General features: G+C 40.4%; 1 protein-coding gene across 2 annotated transcripts in view; it reads left to right on the top strand.

Annotated features, from left to right (window-relative positions):
• The window catches only part of THBS3 (thrombospondin 3), a 948,644-nt gene that overhangs the window by 408,169 nt on the left and 519,756 nt on the right, over positions 1–20,719 (top strand). The window contains exon 12 of one of the 2 annotated variants that reach the window (XM_044080201.1): positions 6,025–6,135. In XM_044080201.1, coding sequence (XP_043936136.1) covers positions 6,025–6,135 — 111 coding nt within the window. Of the gene's footprint in view, positions 1–6,024; positions 6,136–12,295; positions 12,407–20,719 lie in introns of both variants that reach the window. The other variant, XM_044080202.1, reaches the window with a different exon arrangement.

Raw genomic sequence — 20,719 nt, 5'->3', positions numbered from 1 at the left:
CTAGATAGCCTAGTACTTACCTATGAACCTAAGAAACCCAGCCTCTGTGGAAAATGAGATAGTATTGACTCTCCATAAGAGCTTGCAACTCAGATAGCCTTTCCACAGAGGGCAGAGCAATCTATAAAGTTGTTTTCTATATGAAGAACCTCAAGTCAGCCAGGTTAGCTAGATGAAATAAAGCAGTGTTGGCTTCTCTAACACAAAATTAAGATCCCAAAGAGGGGCCACCAGTTTTCATGGAGGACTCTAATGCAAAACCCCTTTCAAAAACATTTTGCCATGAGAATGAATTGAAAGCGGAGGATCCTTGACCAGACATGCTGAAATGGCTGATTAATGAACCTTGATGGAGGAGTAAGAAAGAACATAGGATAGGAACTCATACAAATATTGTAAAACCATAGAACAGCTAGGTCTGAATGGGTGTTGGTTATGTGGTTAACACCAACTAGAAAACATTTTTCCATTTCCTACTATATAATTTTCTAGTAGCAGTCTTCCTTGCCTCCAGTAGTACCTGTTGCATGTCCTCGATAAACAGCTGCCTAAAGGAATTAAAACCATGCCATCCAGGCAGTCAGGTAAAGGTGATTGGGGTCAGGGTGTATCAAACACCCCTGATCTTGTGTTAGTAGATCCATTCTGTGAAGAAGCATGTGGTAGTTGCCCCTGGCCATTTCCAAAAGAAGGGAGAACCACTGTTACTTTGGCCAGACTGGAGTCACCACAATGATCTTGGGGGATTCCTTCTGAATCTTCAGAAGTACCCTGGATATCAGTGGAAAGGGTAGGAAAGGTTAAGGGTACATTACTGTTCAAGGAAAAGAAAAGGCATCTGTCTTCCAGGCCTTCTTGCATGGAGTCCTGGAGTAGAATCTTACCAGCTGATTGTTCTGAGAGTAAGCAAATAGGTCTACTTGAAGAGCTCCCTACAGATGGATCACATTTTAGAAGCCCCCCTAATCTAGTTGCCATTTGTGAGAGTCTGCTGTTGTTCTGCTCAACTTGTCTTCCACACAGTTTGCTCTGATGCAATGTAGGATGTCTGTAGAGTGAGAATGTGCTATGAAGCTATATCCCAAGTAACATGGCTAGTCTGCAATGGAAGTGTGGCCTGGTTCCCCTTTGCTGTTGATGTACCACATGACAGTGGTACTGTCTGTAACAACTTGAAGAGGTCCTAGGGACCAAAGATGATTCAGAGAGTTGAGTGCCTTGATCAAGGCAAGCATCTCTTTTATATTTATGTGCTTGCATCTGTCCTTGGTATCCCACACATCCTGCACTTTTATCCCTCCTGAAATTTCTCTTCAAGCAAAGTCTGTGGTATCTATGGTGACTGCCTGCTTTGGAACAGGGATTGAGAAGGGGAAAACCCAGAATTAGTGATATTTGTTGTCTCTACCAATTGATTTCTCTTGTAACAACCCCCTGCATTGGAATTTGAAAATAAACAAGGGATGCTGGTGCTGGGGACAAAGCGATATCAGATACCACTGTATCTTTCTCATGTGGAGTGTTTCCTGGGTATCCTGGGAATCGTAGATGCCATGAGACTCAAAATCTGGATGTAGTCCCTCACAGTGACTAAAGTCTGAGTAGAAACCTTAGAAATTCATCTAGATATATATCTTTTTTTCCTACGGAAGAAAGGCTGTTAGAACTGAGGTGTCTAGCTGACAGCTCAGAAACACAATCCTGTGTGAAGGAGTCAAAAAACACTTTGAGCTCTTGGAACTCCAGATTGTCTACAAGATCTCTTGCTGAAGTCAGATTCCTGACACTTTGTAAAAGACCTTGTAAAGATAATGAGTAACTCACCTAAATATGAAAAATGTGGACACCCTGTAGCCTGCAGTGAGCTAGAACTGCAGCTAGACACTGTTTTAACACACTTGGTGCAGTGGATAGTTCAAACAATAAGGCAAAGAACTGATAATGTGATTTAGACACAAAACCCTAAGAAACACCTGAATTCGAGATGAATAGGGATGTGATGATAGCCATCTTCTAAATGTAGTGTTAGCAGGAAACTTGCATTAGGAAGGAGGAGTAACAGGGTATGACATGACGCCATTTTGAACTTGGGCACTATTACAAAGAGCTTTAGTAAAGAAAGAGACAAAATGACATTTTCTTTGTTTGGCACTAAAAACAACCTTGAATACTGCCCCCCATGAAGGAGGAAGTGGTTCTTTCACTTCTTGGGACAGCATGCAGTGATGAACAGGAGGAAATAAGAGTCTGGTCTGGTGGATGAATAATTTCCTCCCAATATTGTCTGTAGCCTTGATGGATAATCTTCAGAACCCATTTGCCTGAAACTATCTGTTGTCAAAGAGAAAAGTGGAGATTCATACTTTCTGGAAGGGAAAAGGGACTGATTGGGGGGGAGACAAGGTCTCTTAAATATTGATTCTTACCTGTTGGACTGTCTTTGGTTTTGGGGGTTCCCCAAATTCTTTTTGGAACCCCTTGCCATTTTTTTCTTAAATGTATGTTTACCTGCATTTTGTTAAGACTGTTTATTTTGTTTTTTGGCAAATTGGATGAGGAGTTAGAGAATCTCTTAGAAAGTTTGCAAAAGGAGGACTGAAAAGCTTTGAAATTCCCCAGTATCACTTACCCCTTTCATCACACTTTTTGATTACCTCTGCAGCAGAGGAGTCTAAAACTAAAGCTCTATCTAAAGGAGAGTTTAAAATCTCATTCTTCACATCATCTGAGAGGTTCTGAGAATGCAGACGGCAAATCTCCTCAAAACAGTACCTGTGGCCATAGCCTCAGAAGAAGTATCAACTGTGTCAACCACACATTGTAAACAATGAGTTGAGACTTGAACAATGGAAGAAAATAAATTAGTTAAAGCAGATTTTCCTCACAGGAAGAAACCTCAGACAGAACATTTCTCATACTTTGACAATTAGTCAGAATGAACTTTAACATATGAGCCTGACAATTCAAAATTCTGAAAATCAAAGTTGCAGAAGCATAGACACACATCTTATTTTTAAACCAACTAAATGCCCAGCACTAACAAACATCTTACCATTATACCCTTCACACAGAACTCTAAGATCTGCCCACCAAAATCTAATCTCTGTATACAAACCAAATCATCCCGCTGGTCAGCTTCTCCTATCCTTTTCCTTAGCCAAAAAATGGAATTCACTCCCTCCATCTCTAAGAATTTCAGAAAACGTTGAACACTTCAAAACCCAGCTCCATTCTTACCTCTCCTATAAATGGAAATGCAGTTGCACTCTACCTACCTCACCTGCTTAATACCTGAATACATTCATTACACAAAGGTTCCTTCATCCTTACCCTTTAGGGATTAACCTTATTTACTGCCTTCTTACTAATGTTACTTTTATACCATTCACAGATGATTTAAACCTCTGTACAATGTTAACTCTGTACTACTGTTCTCCAACTGGTAAACATGTAAATATGTATTGTATTTTACTCTATGTTGCTGTTTTACTTTGCTTAGTTTTGCTATTTTATATTTACAATTTGCTTAATTGGTACTATTTCTACTATGTATTATGGAGCTTTTCTCCCTGAGCCTCCACTGAAAATGGGCTGCTTGAACCCAGTGGACCTCCCCGGTCATCAAACTGGAAATAAATAAATAAACGTTTTCCCCCCATACTTTTCAAAAATCTTCCCATTCTTGTCAGAAGGAATAGGATTGGAATTAACCAGATGTTTAACGGCAGCAGTAGGATTAACTAACGCTAATTGCAGGTAGTGACACACATACTCCAGAGCTAACAGAATTGGGGGAATGGGCAATGGTTCTGGAAATTCCGTTTGTAACAGCACATAGTATTTTCTGAAAGACAGAAACCTCAATGTTCTCCCACTGGAAACACTGGTACACTGGAAATAGTCTCAGAGAAAGAGAATCCCTCACAGGGAGAATCAGAACCGGAGCTCATTTTAGTTTTAGGAAGGACAGGAGGTCCTGTCTCCTGAACCTGGTAAATGTATTTGAAAAGGTTATAGAAGCAATTGCTGAGGTCACTGTATGCATGCTGCTTATCTTGACCTGGCCAAGACTTTCGACACTATCCCTCATGCTGGTATCATTGAAAAGTTAGATAAACCTAATATAAATTCCTACATTGTCCACTGAGTTGCAAACTAATTGTCCAACTGAGCCCAAGTAGTGAGAGTTGCTCGTACTCTCTGAATTTTAAATTTTAATTAGTGGGGTACTAAGGGACCTGTGCTGGGTCCCTTCCTGTTTGGCATTTATTTTACAGACACCCAAGCCATTATTCCTTAAGTATGGTTAACTAAGTTTGCTGTTGACTGCAAACTAGGCAAAGGGATGGAATATACACATATTTGGTGTGCTGAAAACTGTCTCAAGCTAAATGCAAAAAAGTGCAGCACAGCAGCATTCAGCAGAAACGCTACCCCCATCTCGTATGTCATAAGTGGTACTCTCCTTCAAACAGTTACAATAGATCTGAGTAATTACATGGACAACTCTTTCTCATTTGATCATCATGTTTTTACCATACTCATGAAATCCTTCTGTCTGGCCCAGTTAATTTCCAAGGAAATATCTGCAAGATTCAAAGATGTTATTTTACCACTGTATTCTTTCCTTATTAGACCCATCAGAATACAGTCCCTCTTTGGTATATACAAATCCATAAATATCACTCCACTGGAAAGGCCACAATAATTTTTAACCAAAACAAGTTAAAGGTTTTAAATCATTCCTCTGTCCCAATAGATTAGGACAGATTTCCTTATATTTAGTAGCCTACCAGCTGCTCTAAAATGACCTGCCTCTCACTTTTCCAGACATGAAAGATCCAGTCTTCTTTGATGTCCTATTTCTTAGCAAAACTGCTGGTTCTACAAACACTCATACTAGGGTCCTAAACTTTTAGCAAATTAACAATATGCGCTGGATGGATAGGTTCCGAACTCCATGTATTCCCAGCCTGTGGAATAAGTTACCACTACAGTTCAAGCAAAGTATTACTTTGTCTGCCTTTAAGGCTAGTCTTGATGACTGGTTGGGTAGACATAAATTTACACCAGGGTTATCATGTATGTCCCTACTTGAGAGGTGGGCACTATTAAATGCTCATAAAGGGTGGCAAGAACTTTTAAGTGTGTCTTCTAAAAGGTGCTTGTCTTTTAAATAGTCATTGAAAAGTAAGAAATGGTAATTAAACCTGACTGACTAAAAGAAAGCGGGGTATACGTGAAAACACATGTAAAGTCAATACATTGACAGGAGAGTTACAACCTGTTTAACAGTCCTCCCGGCAGTATTTTAAGCTAATTTTGTAGCTCGATCAGTAGGTCGTACTAAGAGTTAGTGATCTACTGTAAACTTTAAAGTACATCAGAGATACAGCTGGCCATTTTATGTGCACAGTAAGACACTTAAGGTTGTGCATTATGTAGATATTACTTCACTCCCAGAGGCATATAAAGCAGTTAACCTTTCAGCTCATGCCCCACAATGCTGATAGGTGTGTGGTTATACTCATAAAATGCACATCCTTTGTGCCATATTTTTTGCTTTTTCCTTATTGCTTCTCTACCTTCTGCCATTATTCTAAGCCTTTCATAGTTCAGACGTGGCCTCATTGGACAATAGGCACTCAACACACATGGAAAGGGAGCATTTCCAATATGCATTATAAGTTATTATATGCCTGTAGCTGTAAATCAAAAATTTCTTGATGTAAGGTTAATTTTTTTTTCCTTTTTTACCTTGTTACAATTTGCTTTTTGTGGGCATGATGATTAGCTAAATACAGGGAATAAATGTTACTATATCAACAAATTGTATTGCAGTTTTGTGTAAAAAGATAATGTTTTGTCATGTGAAACCTTTTGACTAAAGCACTTCAATAATTAAAAACCGATCTTGAGAAAAATATACTGTTTTATGTGAAGGCTGATGTCTGTCAACTGTGCGGTAATTTTTTGTTTCTGTTAATGTGCATATGTATTAATTATTGATCCCCCATTTTTCAGTGTAAAGTTGGCTGGGCTGGGAATGGACATGTCTGTGGAATAGATACTGATATTGATGGCTACCCTGATGATCCTCTACCTTGTATTGACAATGACAAACACTGCAAGCAGGTGAGTTCTGACTCTGCAAGGGTTCATTTTGTTTGAATTAGTCAAAGCTGGCAGTTGCTTTTCATCCTAATGTACGAGTGCATAATGTCACCAAAGTATTACTATGTTCTTTAATGGACAAGGATACATCACAATGAATTTTCTACTCTAGGGCATGAATTTATGGGGCCATATTATATGGGGTTATGTTTATTACTCTTAGGATGAAGATGTCAGATAGACTTGCATATCTTGAATTAACAGTTGAGCTGGGAGATTCTTCCTGTCAATCAATGGAAATGTGAAAGCTGGGATGGATCACTGTACAGCTGGTTGTACTCTGCATCTGAAAGGTCAGGAAATGGACATCCTTTTATGTGGGAAACATTGTAACATCACCATGTCTACTGCATATGTGGTACTCTCCTTCAAACAAATAGTCACAAGAGATCTGAGTAATTACATGGACAACTCTTTCTTATTTGATCATCATCATGTATCTACCATACTCATGAAATCCTTCTGTCTGTCCCAGTTAATTCCCAAGGAAATATCTGCAAGATTCAAAGATGTCATTTTACCACTGTATTCAGTCCCTCTTTGGTATGTACAAATCCATAAATATCACTCAACTGGAAAGGCCACAATAATTTTTAACCAAAACAAGTTAAAGGTTTTAAATCATTCCACTGTCCTAATAGATTAGGACAGATTTCCTTATATTTAGTAGCCGACCAGCTGCTCTAAAATGACCTGTCTCTCACTTTTCCAGACATGAAAGATCCAGTCTTCTTTGACGTCCTATTTGTTAGCAAAAGCGCTGGTTCTACAAACACTCATACTAGGGTCCTAAACTTTTAGCAAATTAACAATATGCGCTGGATGGATAGGTTCCTAACTCCATGTATTCCCATCCTGTGGAATAAGTTACCACTAGAGTTCAAGCAAAGTATTACTTTGTCTGCCTTTAAGGCTAGTCTTGATGACTGGTTGGGTAGACATAAATTTACACCAGGGTTATCATGTACGTCCCTACTTGATTTGAGAGGTGGGCACTATTAAATACTCATAAAGGTGGCAAGAACTTTTAAGTGTGTCTTCTAAAAGGTGCTTGTCTTTCAAGTAGTCATTGAAAAGCAAGAAATGGTAATTAAACCTGACTGACTAAAAGAAAGCAGGGTAAACGTGAAAACACATGTAAAGTCAATACATTAACAGGAGAGTCACAACCTGTTTAACAGTCCTCCCGGCAGTATTTTAAGCTAATTTTGTAGCTCGATCAGTAGGTCGTACTAAGAATTATAGGTTCATAGGTTCATACTAGGCTATCTGCCCGAGGGCATTTACAAGCCTAGCCCATAGTTTTGTGGCTTACGCCACCCCTTTAGTATGGGGAACTATACCCATTATTTTGCTGTGCCTCTGTCGAGCAGTGACACTGAGGTAATCCCTGGGGTATATCTGCGATCTCCCATCCATTGGTCAAGATTTCTCTTGAACAAGGCCAGCGAGGTGCTCTGCCTCACATATACCGGGATTTTATTCCACAGCATAGGGAGTCTTTGGGTGATGAATCTATCCCTCCAGCATGTCCTATTAATAGCCGTGTCGAGGTTTAAGTCTCCCGCCTTGTGGCTCTGACGGATCTAGATTTTTTGAGGTGAAGCATATTCATCAAATCTGGGTTTGACATGGCCTTGTATGTTAGGCAAAGGTCACCTCTGAGCAAGCGGTAAGCGACTGAATAGAGCTGGAGTTCTTTCAGTCGGGCAGCATAGGACAGATGTTTGAGACCCTTTATCCTTTTGGTGAGGAACTTTGTGGCCTCTCCAGCTGCTGCAAGTGTCGGGTCAGATACATTCCGAATGGGGCATTGTACTCAATCATTGGTCTGATGAGTGATGAGTATAGGGAGACTATGACCTCCCTTGATCTAGATGAGAATCCCTTCATGATAAGGTGGGCAATATAGAAGGTCTTCCTAACTACTTTAGCTACATGGGTGTCGAATGACAGACTACTATCAACCTGGGTCCCCAGGTCCCTGATAACTTCTTCTGTGCTCAGTGGATTGCCACCTATTTGGTAGCTAGGGTATAACCTTGTTTTTCCCGAAGGGTATGACTATGCATTTTTTGGCATTTAACTTTAGGCCAAGGCTCTGGCACCAGTTATCCATTTCTGTGAGACCCTTCTGAAGGATATCTGTGTCAGATGTGTTTTCTACTATGGCGCCCAGTTTGCAGTCATCTGCAAACTTTGTCAGCCATAACCCTCCTGTGTTTGCTTGTACTTCGGAAAAGTAGATGCCAAACAAGAGTGGGCTCAGGACTGAGCCCTGTGGTACACCACTTGTGACAGGCTTTGAGTCTGACATGGCGCCAGCAACTCTGACCCTGTGGGTTCTGTCACTCAGCCAGTTTGCAACCCATCTTGTGATGTATGGGTTAACATTTAAGCTGATGAGTTTTTCAATGATACCCGAGTGGGGTATTGTATCGAAGGCCTTCGCCAGATCGAGGTAGGCTGTATGGACTGCCTTTCCCTCATCAATGGCTTTGGTGACTGTTTGAAAAAGTCAACCAAGTTTAGAAGGCATGATCTGCCTTTGACAAAGCCAAACTGGGATGGATCCAAAGTCTGCAAATTCCCTATGTCTTTATTTATGAGGTCCATTATGATCCTCTCCATGGCTTTGCAGATAAGGCTTGTCAAGCTAATGGGCCGGTACTTTCCAGGGTCGGTGGAGGCACCGCCTTTGTGAAGTGGGACCACAGTTGCAGTGCGCCACTCCCTGGGTGCGTACCCAGAGGTAAGACTATGATTAAACAGCTGTCCTAGCTGTGGGTTTAATTCCTCGTTGAGTTCGTGGAGCACACAGCCAAGGACACCATCAGGTCCCATGGATGCTGTGTTTTTTGCTTTGGAGAGAGCAGTTCTCACTTGCGTTGGAGATGTTTGGGGGCTGCAATCGCTTGGTATAGATATCTCTGGTTTTGGGGGGGGGAGAAGTTTGCACTGAACCTGTCAGCCAGTATGTTGGCAATGTCTGTAGGATCAGTAATCTTCACATCATTTTGAACTAGTTCTGAGCATATCTGGGAGTTTCCTCCCAGGTTTCTAACATAGCTAAAGAAGGCCTTATGATTGTCTTTTGAGTCTTTAGCTATTTTTCTCTCAAAATTTGCTTTGGATGATTTTATGAGAGCTCTTAGTTTTTTACTTATAGTGATCAAGGGTGTCTTACCTTTTAAGGATTTTGCTCTATCTTGTAGTAGCTTCCTCCTTTTGTTGTAGAGTTTGTTTATGGCTGGGGTCCACCAGACTGGACGCTTGCCTTTGGTACAAAGAGTCTTTGTTTTGCTTGGGATTGCCTTATCCATGCAGTCCTGCAGGTGCTGGTAGAAGGCATTTGTAAGTGATTCAGCGGCTTGAGTACTGTTTTCTGCCGGCCCGGGGGCCTTAAAGGAGACCACACTAGTCTTTAGAAGTGTGAAGTCGGCCTTCGAGAAGTTCTTTACTGTGGTCTTTTTTATTTCAGGTGGGGGTGGGATGAGGACCTCCAGTGAGATTAGTTTGTGATCTGATCTCACCAGTGAGGGGTATACTTCGGTGTTGAACATTGTGCTCCCATGTTCGTGATGATGAGATCAAGTATGTTTTCTCCTCTTGTGGGGATGGTGACTAGTTGTTCCATGGCATTTGAGTTTATGAATTCCAGGAACTTTTGGGCTAGGGTGTTTGGGCTTGAGTAGTGTTCCCAGTCTATATTAGGGTAATTGAAGTCACCTAGTATGATGGTGTTTGGTGATACATTTATCCCTCTAGTGTTTTCAGGAAGGCCATGTGAGGTTCCTGAGTTTGTGAGGGTGGCCTGTAACATGCTACAATTTGCAGAGCAGTCTTGCCTATGGTTAATTGCACCTGGATGGTCTCCGATGCATCGTGCATTGCCACCAGTCTTGAGGTGTGGGTGTCCTTGATGAATATGGATACCCCCCTCCTTTCTTGGTATTGTCCGGATTTTGGGGCCGGAACGCATGATAAGAGGTAAAACCTGATAGTGCTGGGGTGCTCTCAGGAGCCTTGAACCAGGTTTCTGTCACTGCACAGACATCGATGTTCTCCATACTGAAAAGGGCCTTGAGTGCGTGCATTTTGAGATTTAGACTTCTGGCATTGAGCAGCATTACCCTTAGTTTTTTTCCTTTTTTGTGTTCTAGGGTGGTAGGTTTAGAATTTGAGCATTGCCTAAAAAAGGCACTATGGGTGTGGCAAGAGCCTTTGCCAATATCCGGAATCCCAGGGGTGACAGGTGCAAGCCGTCCCTTGCGAAGCAGCGTGGCTTGTCCAGCATGTCATCCCAGGCATACAGACATTGGATCCCCTTTGAATGACACCAGAGTTTAAGCCAATTGTTAAAGCTGATCATCTTATCTCTGTATTGTGGCATCATTCTTGGTGAAGGTAGGATACTGCTCATGGTCAGGGTCATACCTGCCTGGGCTACATAATCAGAGAGCTCCTCGATGTCTCTTTTCATGTAGTCCAAGGAGGTACGTCTCAGGTCGTTTACACCAGCGTGGACAATGACTGAGTCGTATTTGTACCTGCTATTGAGAGACCTGAGTGCTTGCGTTATGTGGCGGATTCTAGTGCCCGACAGGCAGCTTACTGTGACCTTCTCCTTACTCAGTCTGGTGAGCGGGACGTCAGTGTGTCTGACTATGGAGTCACCAATGACTAGTGTGTCTGGCATTGTGTTTGGCCTTAAGGGCTGTGACTGTTTGACACTCTGACTGTGAGGTCTATGTGTTGCAGGTGTTGTGTTCTGAGGTGGTGGTTGTTTGGGTGTCTGCTTTGGTGGCCTCTGCTGTTTTGGTAGATTTTTGATCAGAGCCGCCGAGTATGTCTTTGTGTGTTTATGTGTATGATTTGAGGTTGTGATGGTACTATGTGAGACTGGGTCTATAGTGTGTGTGGTAACCTTCTCCTCCTGACTGGTCTTGCCAGTCCTATGTTGAGAGAGCTCAGCCTCCAGTTTGGCTGTATAGTTGCAGGTCTCGCATGTATTTGTGTTTTGTGGGAGGAGGAGAGGGTTGTCTGTGTACATGAGGCAATTGTAACATTGCCTCAATATTCCCAGGTTCACCAGCTGAGAAGGAGAGGACACTAGCAACTGATCCTCGACATGCTAGAAGGACTAGACAAAAACTTTAGAAGAGATTCCGGGGGCGTGGGTGACCGAGAAATGGGGGTTTGCCTTTTTGGGGTGCTATCTATAAGAGTGCCGTATCAAGGTAATAAGTACTGTAGGAGCAAGTGCTAGGTTTAACAGATAGAGAAAAGTCTACTTGGAGTCAAGTAGAGATGATCTTTTTAGGTATTAGAGAAAGTGCTAGTAACAGGGATGCTTAAAGGTAAGATTGAAAAGAATGCACTCTGCAGTGTGCACTAGAGAAGTTAGATATGAAAGTAGGTAACTTGAGTTTTACCTGTTTAAAAAGTTAGTGATCTACTGTAAACTTTAAAGTACATCAGAGATACAGATGGCCATTTTATGTGCACAGTAAGACACTTAGGGTTGTGCATTATGTAGATATTACTTCACTCCCAGAGGCATATAAAGCAGTTAACCTTTCAGCTCATTCCCCACAATGCTCATAGGTGTGTGGTTATACTCATGAATTACACATCCTTTGTGCCATATTTTTTGCTTCTTCCTTATTGCTTCTCTACCTTCTGCCATTATTCTAAGCCTTTCATAGTTCAGACGTGGCCTCATTGGACAATAGGCACTCAACACACATGGAAAGGGGGCATTTCCAATATGCATTATAAGTTATTATATGCCTGTAGCTGTAAATCAAGAATTTCTTGATGTAAGGTTAATTTTTTTTCCTTTTTTACCTTGTTACAATTTGCTTTTTGTGGACATGTTGATGATTAGCTAAATACAGGGAATAAATGTTACTATATCAGCAAATTGTATTGCAGTTTTGTGTAAAAAGATAATGTTCTGTCATGTGAAACCTTTTGACTAAAACACTTCAATAATTAAAAAAACGATCTTGAGAAAAATATATTGTTTTATGTGAAGGCTGATGTCTGTCAACTGTGCGGTAATTTTTTGTTTCTGTTAATGTGCATATGTATTAATCATTGATCCCCCAATTTTCAGTGTAAAGTTGGCTGGGCCGGGAATGGACATGTCTGTGGAATAGATACTGATATTGATGGTTACCCTGATGATCCTCTACCTTGTATTGACAATGACAAACACTGCAAGCAGGTGAGTTCTGACTCTGCAAGGGTTCATTTTGTTTGAATTAGTCAAAGCTGGCATTGGTTGCTTTTCATCCTAATGTACGAGTGCATAAAGTCACCAAAGTATTACTGTGTTCTTTAATGGACAAGGATGCATCACAACGAATTTTCTACTCTAGGGCATGAATTTATGGGACCATATTATATGGGGTTATATTTATTACTCTTAGGATAAACAACATGGGAAGATATCAGATAGACTTGCATATCTTGAATTAACAGTTGAGCTGGGAGATTCTTCCTCTCAAGCAATGGAAATGTGAAAGGTGGGATGGATCACTGTACAGCTGCTTGCACTCTGCATCTGAAAGGTCAGGAAATGGACATCCTTTTATGTGGGAAACATTGTAACATCACCATGTCTACTGCATATGTGGTAGACATGTGGTGACTAGAGATCTAATAGAGCTTCATTCTGCTCCATTTGATAGGTAAGAAATATTGGAAGACTCAAACTGAAATATTAGTATTTGTGCATTTTCTTTTAATTTACTGCCTCTTCATGAACTTCTAGAGTTGTAGAAAGTGAAACCAAGTAGTATTTCACTTGACAGGATGAAATGTAGCTAGTTTTAATGCACAAACTGAGGCATTTTAGATTTTGTATCAAGTGTGGCAGTAATGTACTTAATTTTTGGTTTACATTTTGGGAAGTAGTACACCTAAGACTGTAGTTGGCATTTCATTCTTTGCACTGTGAGAGAGAACAAACTCTTCAGGAGGCCTGGGAATGGGACTGTTTATTTTATTATTCTGTGTGTTAGCATACACGTCTGAGACTGTTCCATTAGAATAAGACATATGCTGATTTACCTCTGTGATGTTTCACCAAACAGCATGTAGTAGTGGGGAAGTCTATCCACTGTATTAGGATGTAAAACTGGATGGTTGTTGATGTCACACTTTAAATCATGCAAAAGAGTGAGTAACTGTACTTGATATCAGACTTTATATCATCAGGTAAGATAAGTTATAGTGCTTGTTGATTTTACAACATAAATCATGAGTTTAGGGGAGTAATGGTGTTTGGTGGTGATACCACAGTATAGATATATATATATATATATATATATATATATATATATATATATCATGGTAAGGGAAGTTAATATAAATCATTAATTTGGTGGAGTAATGGTGCTTGGTGGTGGTACCACGGTATATCTCATGGAAGGGAAAGTTGTGGTGCTTGCTGATATCACACTGTACATTATGAGATGGGTGTGTAATGGCATTTGGTAATGTCACACCAAATAAAACTGTGAGAGACAACATTTGGTGATACCACAATGCACATCGTAAAGCAGTGTTAGTGAGTACAGAAGGTAATATCACACTGGATAGCATGAGTCAGGGTAACTATTAGTGCTTGATGATATCACACTGTACGTTATGATAGAGGGGTGATTAATGGCATTTGGTGAGAAGCTCTTGGTGATGTTACAGTGACTATCTTGAAACATGGTTAGTGAAGTCACACTGACATAATGAGTCAGGTTGAATGATAGCATGTGATGAGATTGCATTGTACATCATTAAACATGGTGACTGATTCAAAATGTCAGTATCGCACTACAAATCAAAATGGAGGGTCAGTAATGGCACATGGTGATATTTCACTTTACAGCTGTTTTTTTTCACTATTTTTATATCAACCTGATGCTGACTTCAGGATCTCACCTGCTTCCATTGGCCTCAATGACCTGGCTCCTCATGAACTATTACTCTGCTAGTTGATTCTGCCTTTTTGGAGGAATCCTGTAGGCTACCACCACACTGGGAAGGAAGCAGGACAGCTGGGCTATCATACTGTTGGCTTAGCTACCTATTTTGGATAGCTTAGCTATTCCATCTGTTAGGCTAAGTGCCAAAAAGCAGTAGGAGATACTTAGGTTTGTGAAGAAATCCCCCTCTGTGGTGACACAATCCCTATTGTCCAGTCCCTATTATAAGTGAGCATGATACAGCTGCTCCTGATCTCATCAAGAGCTTAGATCTACCACATGCCCCCAAGCACACACACCCATCCCTCTCTCTAGATATACATGAGCAGGAAAGCCCTCTTTTTACCTCCTTCCAGCAATCTGCTCTAGCAACTTGCCCACTAGCCAAGCCCAGGTTGCTTAGGCTGTCATTTTTGGACTTTATCCCTCTATGTAACAGGGCTGACAATGTCTCACTGCATATCTTGAGATGTGATGGGTGATGACTGTTGGTGATATTGAACTGTACATCATGAGACATTTGGTGTTATCACATTGAATGCCTTGAGGTAGGACAAAGAACTGATGTCACACTGTACATAAATGAACAAAAGTGAAGCCATATCTCTTGGAAATATCACTCTGCATCTCATTATGGGTGTGACTATTGTCACTTGGCACACATTGTCTGCATGTAATGATTTGTGACACTGCTTGGTAAAAATGATAACTTCCCACTGTGCATCACAAAACACTGTGTATATTGCACCTGGTGAACTTTTATTAAATAAATAAGCTTACACATAACTAAGCAAATACATACCTTACTACACATCTTGAGACAGGGTGAGTGGTGACAGAGTAAGACATGACACATGACAATATTATACAGCAAAGCACAAGACTGAGGTAGTGTTAACACATGGTGAAAACCCACTGTACATAATGAGCCAGGCTGAGAGATGGCACATAGTGAGATCATAACACAGGATGAGTGATGTCATTTGACAATGTCATCTTGCACTGCATTAGACATGGTGAATGATGCCATTTGTCAGCTTCACACTCCATATTAGTACAGAGGGTGAGTATGGTATTTGATGAAAACACAGCTGTACAGAATGAATAAGATGAGAGATGGCACTTAGTCATGAAACAGGGTGAATGATGGCACAATCTTTAATGATGTCACGCTGTATATCACAAGATTGTATAACTGATGATACTTGGTGATCTCATATTACACATTGTGAGACATTGCGAGGTATGGCATTGGACAAGAACAGGGAGTGGCCCTTGATAATATCACACTGTATATATCATTATATTTGGTGAATGATGCAGTTAGGGATATAACACCACAGTGTGAGACAAGGTTATTGTTAGAAATCAATAATATCACGCTGTATGGTATGATTCAGGATAAGTGCTGATAATTGGTGATATCAGACTACACATCATAAGAAGGAATGGAAGTTTACATATTTCTGTAGAATTCTACTACACATTTTTCATGGAAATTAAATACAGCTGTAAACTGTAACTTTGGGTGTAGTAATGTATGGAAAGATGGACAGGGTGGAGAAAAGTTCAAGGTGGAGCTTCTGCATATGTAATAAGATAAAGGAACAAGGACTTACTGTGCAGTTTTGAAGTGCCACTCTTCAAAGTAAGGTTGTGGACAAAGAAGTTGCAAAGTGGTGTCCTGGCAGAGGGCGAATGATCTGGATTTGCTTTACAAAAGGTCTGGATGAAATTACATGGTGCTTCACAAAAAAGCATATTTGCCATGCAGATTACTTCAGACTGAAAAAAAAAGTTAAAGTACACATTCTGAAGTATGTGCTCATTACTTTGACAAATGTTTTATTGAATGCGTTAATGAATTTAATCATTCAGAGCTTGTGTAGTCATGTTAAAGCTATAGTGGTTTGCATACTGAACTTGAGAAACAAACCACAAACTAGAGAAACAAATCCAGAAGCACAATAGCAATAACGGACAACCGGAATAACTTTACTTCAAATTTATTACGACATAAATAAATAAAAGTGGTTTTTATTTTGCTATTGTGCTTCTGGATTTGTTTCTCTATATTGGTTTGCAATTTGTACTGATATGGCTAATCTCTTACATATACACGTAGATGTGGTTCTCACGTTATTCAGAAGCAACAGCATTGATTCCTGACCCTGAAAGTTGTTCTTTAATCTCTAGTATGATGTCAAGTGATAGTAGTCAGTGGTATGATGATGTGTGTGACATGACCAGGCAGGATAGTAATGAAGTGAGGGACCACAGTAGATAGCTTAGTATGGGTGACATCACTGAATAGCATTGTGTGAGTGATCTCACCGAATTACTTTTGGATGGCAACCTCACTAGATACCATGGTGTGATTGAGTTCACTGGATGGCATTGTGTAGTTAAACATACTTCTAGGAAGGACAAGGCAGTTAAAATGGACAGTTGCCATGAATTATCTCACTAGAGATCACATTTGAGTTATCTCGCTGCATAGCCTGTGTAGATGACCTCATGAGGTAACATGATTTAAGCGATACCACAGGACTGTAGATACTTCAGTGGACTGCATAGTGTGGGTGATATAGAATGTGTGCGTGGGTTCAGTGGATAGGAAGGTATGGCCAGCTTTACTGATTAACACCTTGAGGATGTCAGACTTTGTGTGTGCCGTGCCCTTACTAGAAAGCATAATGTGAAAGATCTCACTTGAGGGCAGGGTGTGGGTAGACCAATGGAAATCATGTTGTGTGTTAAGTTCATTGGATAGCATGGTATGAGAAATCTCATTGGAATGCATTTGGTTTTTGATGTTACTGTGCAGTATGATACAGATATGCTGTCTGGCTAGAATTTTGGGAATCAGCACACTGAGTAACATGATGTCTGTGACCTTAGCAGACAGCATGGTGTGCGTGATATCACTCAGTGTTGCATAAAGTGACACATCTCACTTGACTGCATTGTGAAGGTGACCTCTATGGATAACATGATGTGGGTCTGATAACTGAATAGCATAGTGTAATTAAGTGTATTAAACAGGATAGTATGAAAATCCCACTAGATTGTATGATCTGAGTGCTGTCAAGAAAAGCATTGTAAGAGCTGGTTTGATGGTATGTGTGGACAACTTCACTGGATGATATGACACCATTGGACAGCATGGTGCAAATAACCTCAATGGACTGCAGGTAGAATTTTTGGATCACTACATGAGATAATGTACTGTGGGTGACATTACACAACTGCACTGGATAACATAATTTTTAAGAGAACTATGTAGATATCATAGTGTGAACAATCTCAGTTTATAGGTTCATAGGTGTGTACGAGGCTAATGACCACAAGCACCTTTTTAAGCCTAGCCATGCATCCCAAATTTCTGACAAGTTTTGGTACTCGTGACAAGTGTAAGCAGGGGCCTGGGAGATCAACCACAGGTTGACTGTGTCTATTAGAGACATAGGTGGCAAACCAGGGATGAAGTTCCTGTTCCCCATCCAATTGTGCAAGTTACACATGAATTGATTCAGGGAGGAACTCTGGTTCACATGGATGGGGAGCCTGTTTCAGAGAAGGGATAGTCCCTGAGAAACATACCTTTATCTCCAACAGATCCTATTTATATCACAGGTAAGGTTTACATCTTTAGAATGGGTAATTCTAGTGCTGTTTGTTTTATGGGTATACAGGAGGTCCATCAGGGTAGGGTCTGACAGTGCCTTGCATGCTAGGCATAGATCTCATCTCAACAGCCTGTAGGAGACTGAATTCAGGGATAGGACCTTAAGGAGGTCTGTATAGGACATGTTACTTATGCCCTTTATTCTTTTAGGGAGGGACCTCTGTGGATATCCCAATTGTTAGATGTGTCTGGTTAGGTACATACCAAAGGAGGTATTGTACTTACATCTGATGAATGGCGAATACAGTGGAACAATGACCTCTTTGGGTTTAGATGCCATACCTTTGTTTATAAGCTCCACAACATGGAGTGATTTCCTCACTACTGTAGACACGTGATGGTCAAAGGCTAGATTACTCTCTATGTGTGTCCCCAAGTCCCTGACAATTGGGTCAGCTTTTAGGAGTGTATTGTTAAAATGATAGCTACCAGGGGTGGATGACTTGCCAAAGTATACTGTTATGCATTTATTTGTATTTCGTTTTAGTCCATGGCTCTGACACATTATTAGTCTGTGTCAGCCCTTCCTAGAGAACATTTGTGTCAGTGTGGGATTTTATGACAGCTCCTAATTTGAAATCATTTGCAAATTTAGTCAGCCAGAGGACCTTGACTTTGGCCTTGACCAGAGAATTAAATGCCAAAAAGGAGCAGACCAAGGACCCATCCCTATGGGACTCTGCTTGCAGCTTCCTCTTTGTAGAGGTGGATTTCCACGTTCTAACTTCCTGGGTGCTGCCTATGATTCAGCTATCCACCGGGTGACATAAAGGTTTATACCTAACCTCCTGTGTTTGTCAACAATGCCCAGGTGGATATTACAGCAGGCTATAACAGTGTTCATTGGATACTACTGTGTGTCTTGCTTCAATTTATAGCATGGGTATTTATAACCTTACTGAATGCAATGAGAAGTGCCATGGAAAGATATAGGTGACTTCACTGAGTTGTATCATTTAAGGTGTGTCATTGTACGGAATGGTACATGTGATCACACAAAACAGTTTGATGTGAGAAGTGTTACTGTATAGTACTGTATGTGCAAGGAGGACTCCTTCAGTGGTATGATATGGGTGAAAATCCATGGTGTCACTGAGAGTCATTTCAATAGTTTACTCTGTAGATACTTTATGGCTAAAAATTGCTGTTGTGGTCCAGTTCACTTAACTTATTAAATAATGCTTAAATTATCTGAATTGGAATGCTTATGAAATCGGATCTGTTGTCCTAGTGCAACATTTTGCTGAGTGTGGTATAAAAAGAAACCTGGAGAATTTTTACTCTACAGCAAGGGTGAGATCAGAGCAATAAAGCAACCTAGATTTACCTTGATACAAACATGTAGGTGGGCTTGGGAAGAAATACCGGTACCATAAAATGTATCAGTATTCTGACAGGATGCAGTGTAGTGCAGGAAAAGCTAAATTAATTCTTAGTGAACATGGTTAAATGGATTTGTTATAGGAAGATCTTAGGAAGCCTGCTTGTACTTATGCAAAGGAAATTAAAGTGAGAGTGAAATCATGGAGGACTTGCGAGATGAAATTGGGTAACGGTAGAACCCAGCCAAATCTCATTGTATATAGTGAGTGCTAAGGAAGGCGTTTTGTATTTACTTTGTATTTTATGAGAAGGTACTACAGCTTGATGCATTCTCAATGTACCTTGTGATATGGCAGTACAACGTAATATAGTTTCAAAGTACTTTGTGAGAAGATACTGTTTGGCATAATCTTCCTGTACTTTTATGAGAAAGTCACTTCTGCATGGTGCAGTCTTGTTTATTTTATGAAAAGTTATTGTTACTTGATACAGTTTCATTGTATTTTGTAATGAAGTACTCTTGCTTGGTGCAGTCTCATTACACGCAGTGAGAAGGTACTTTTGCTTGGTACAGACTCTGTATTTTGTAAGAAGACAAAGTTGTTTGATGCAGTAATACTGTAGTTTTTTAGAAGGCACTTTTATTTGGTGCTTTCAAACCACTTGTAAGAAGGTAAGGATACTCACTGCGGTGTCACTGTACATTGTGAGAAGGTAGTGTTGCTTTGTGCAGTCTCATACCCTGTGAAAAAATAATGTTTACTGCAATCTTTTTATACCATGTAAGAACGCATTGTTTGCTATATTGTCATTGGATGCTGTGAAACTGCTTGTGCTTGATGCAGTTTCAGGTTGAATGGGCATTGTTATGCCCAGAAGTGGGAAACAAGTATTTGGAATCAAACTATGTGGCTTATGGTATATATAGATAACTACTCTGATACACTTAAAATGTTGGAATGGACCAGCATCTGATCATGTCTCATTTTATATGAGAGGAAAGGATTAGGGCAGTAAAAGGTCCTGGTTGAAAGTTACTACACAGCAATTGAATAGGAAGACATAAAGCTATCATGCAGTTATGATTAATATTGTCGGATGTGGTTGTGAAACATGTTCAGTGGAGTCTGTTATATCTCATGTAGAGTCATTTATGGTGTGGTATGTTAGAACAATGATTTAATGGACGTTTAAATGTAGCTAAGCAAACATGGGAGGGCAGTACGAACTCTTACAATTTTATTTTGTAACATGAATGAAGTATGTGTGAAACAAATGTGGCACAGTACAACAAAGCATGTAGGTCTGGAATCTTATATTATACTATAGAAAGGAACAAGGTAGGCCCAATATAACAGCACTGTATAAGTTGGTTGTGATAATATTGGAGAGAATCTGACTGGTAGAAACTAATATGTGTCGGGTGTAATGGAAGGTCACATTTCAAAGGCAGGGTTGTGCATACATGACCTAATAGCCTGATATGATGTACTTACCCAGTGAGGAAGGAATGATGATGACAGCAGCGAAGACAGACCTACTG

This window comes from Protopterus annectens, chromosome 8.part0 (genome assembly GCF_019279795.1).
Source record: "Protopterus annectens isolate FY-2018-M chromosome 8.part0, PAN1.0, whole genome shotgun sequence".
Lineage (NCBI taxonomy): Eukaryota > Metazoa > Chordata > Ceratodontiformes > Protopteridae > Protopterus > Protopterus annectens.
Note: the sequence above shows the minus strand (reverse complement) of the source record. Positions and strands in the feature narration are given on the sequence as shown.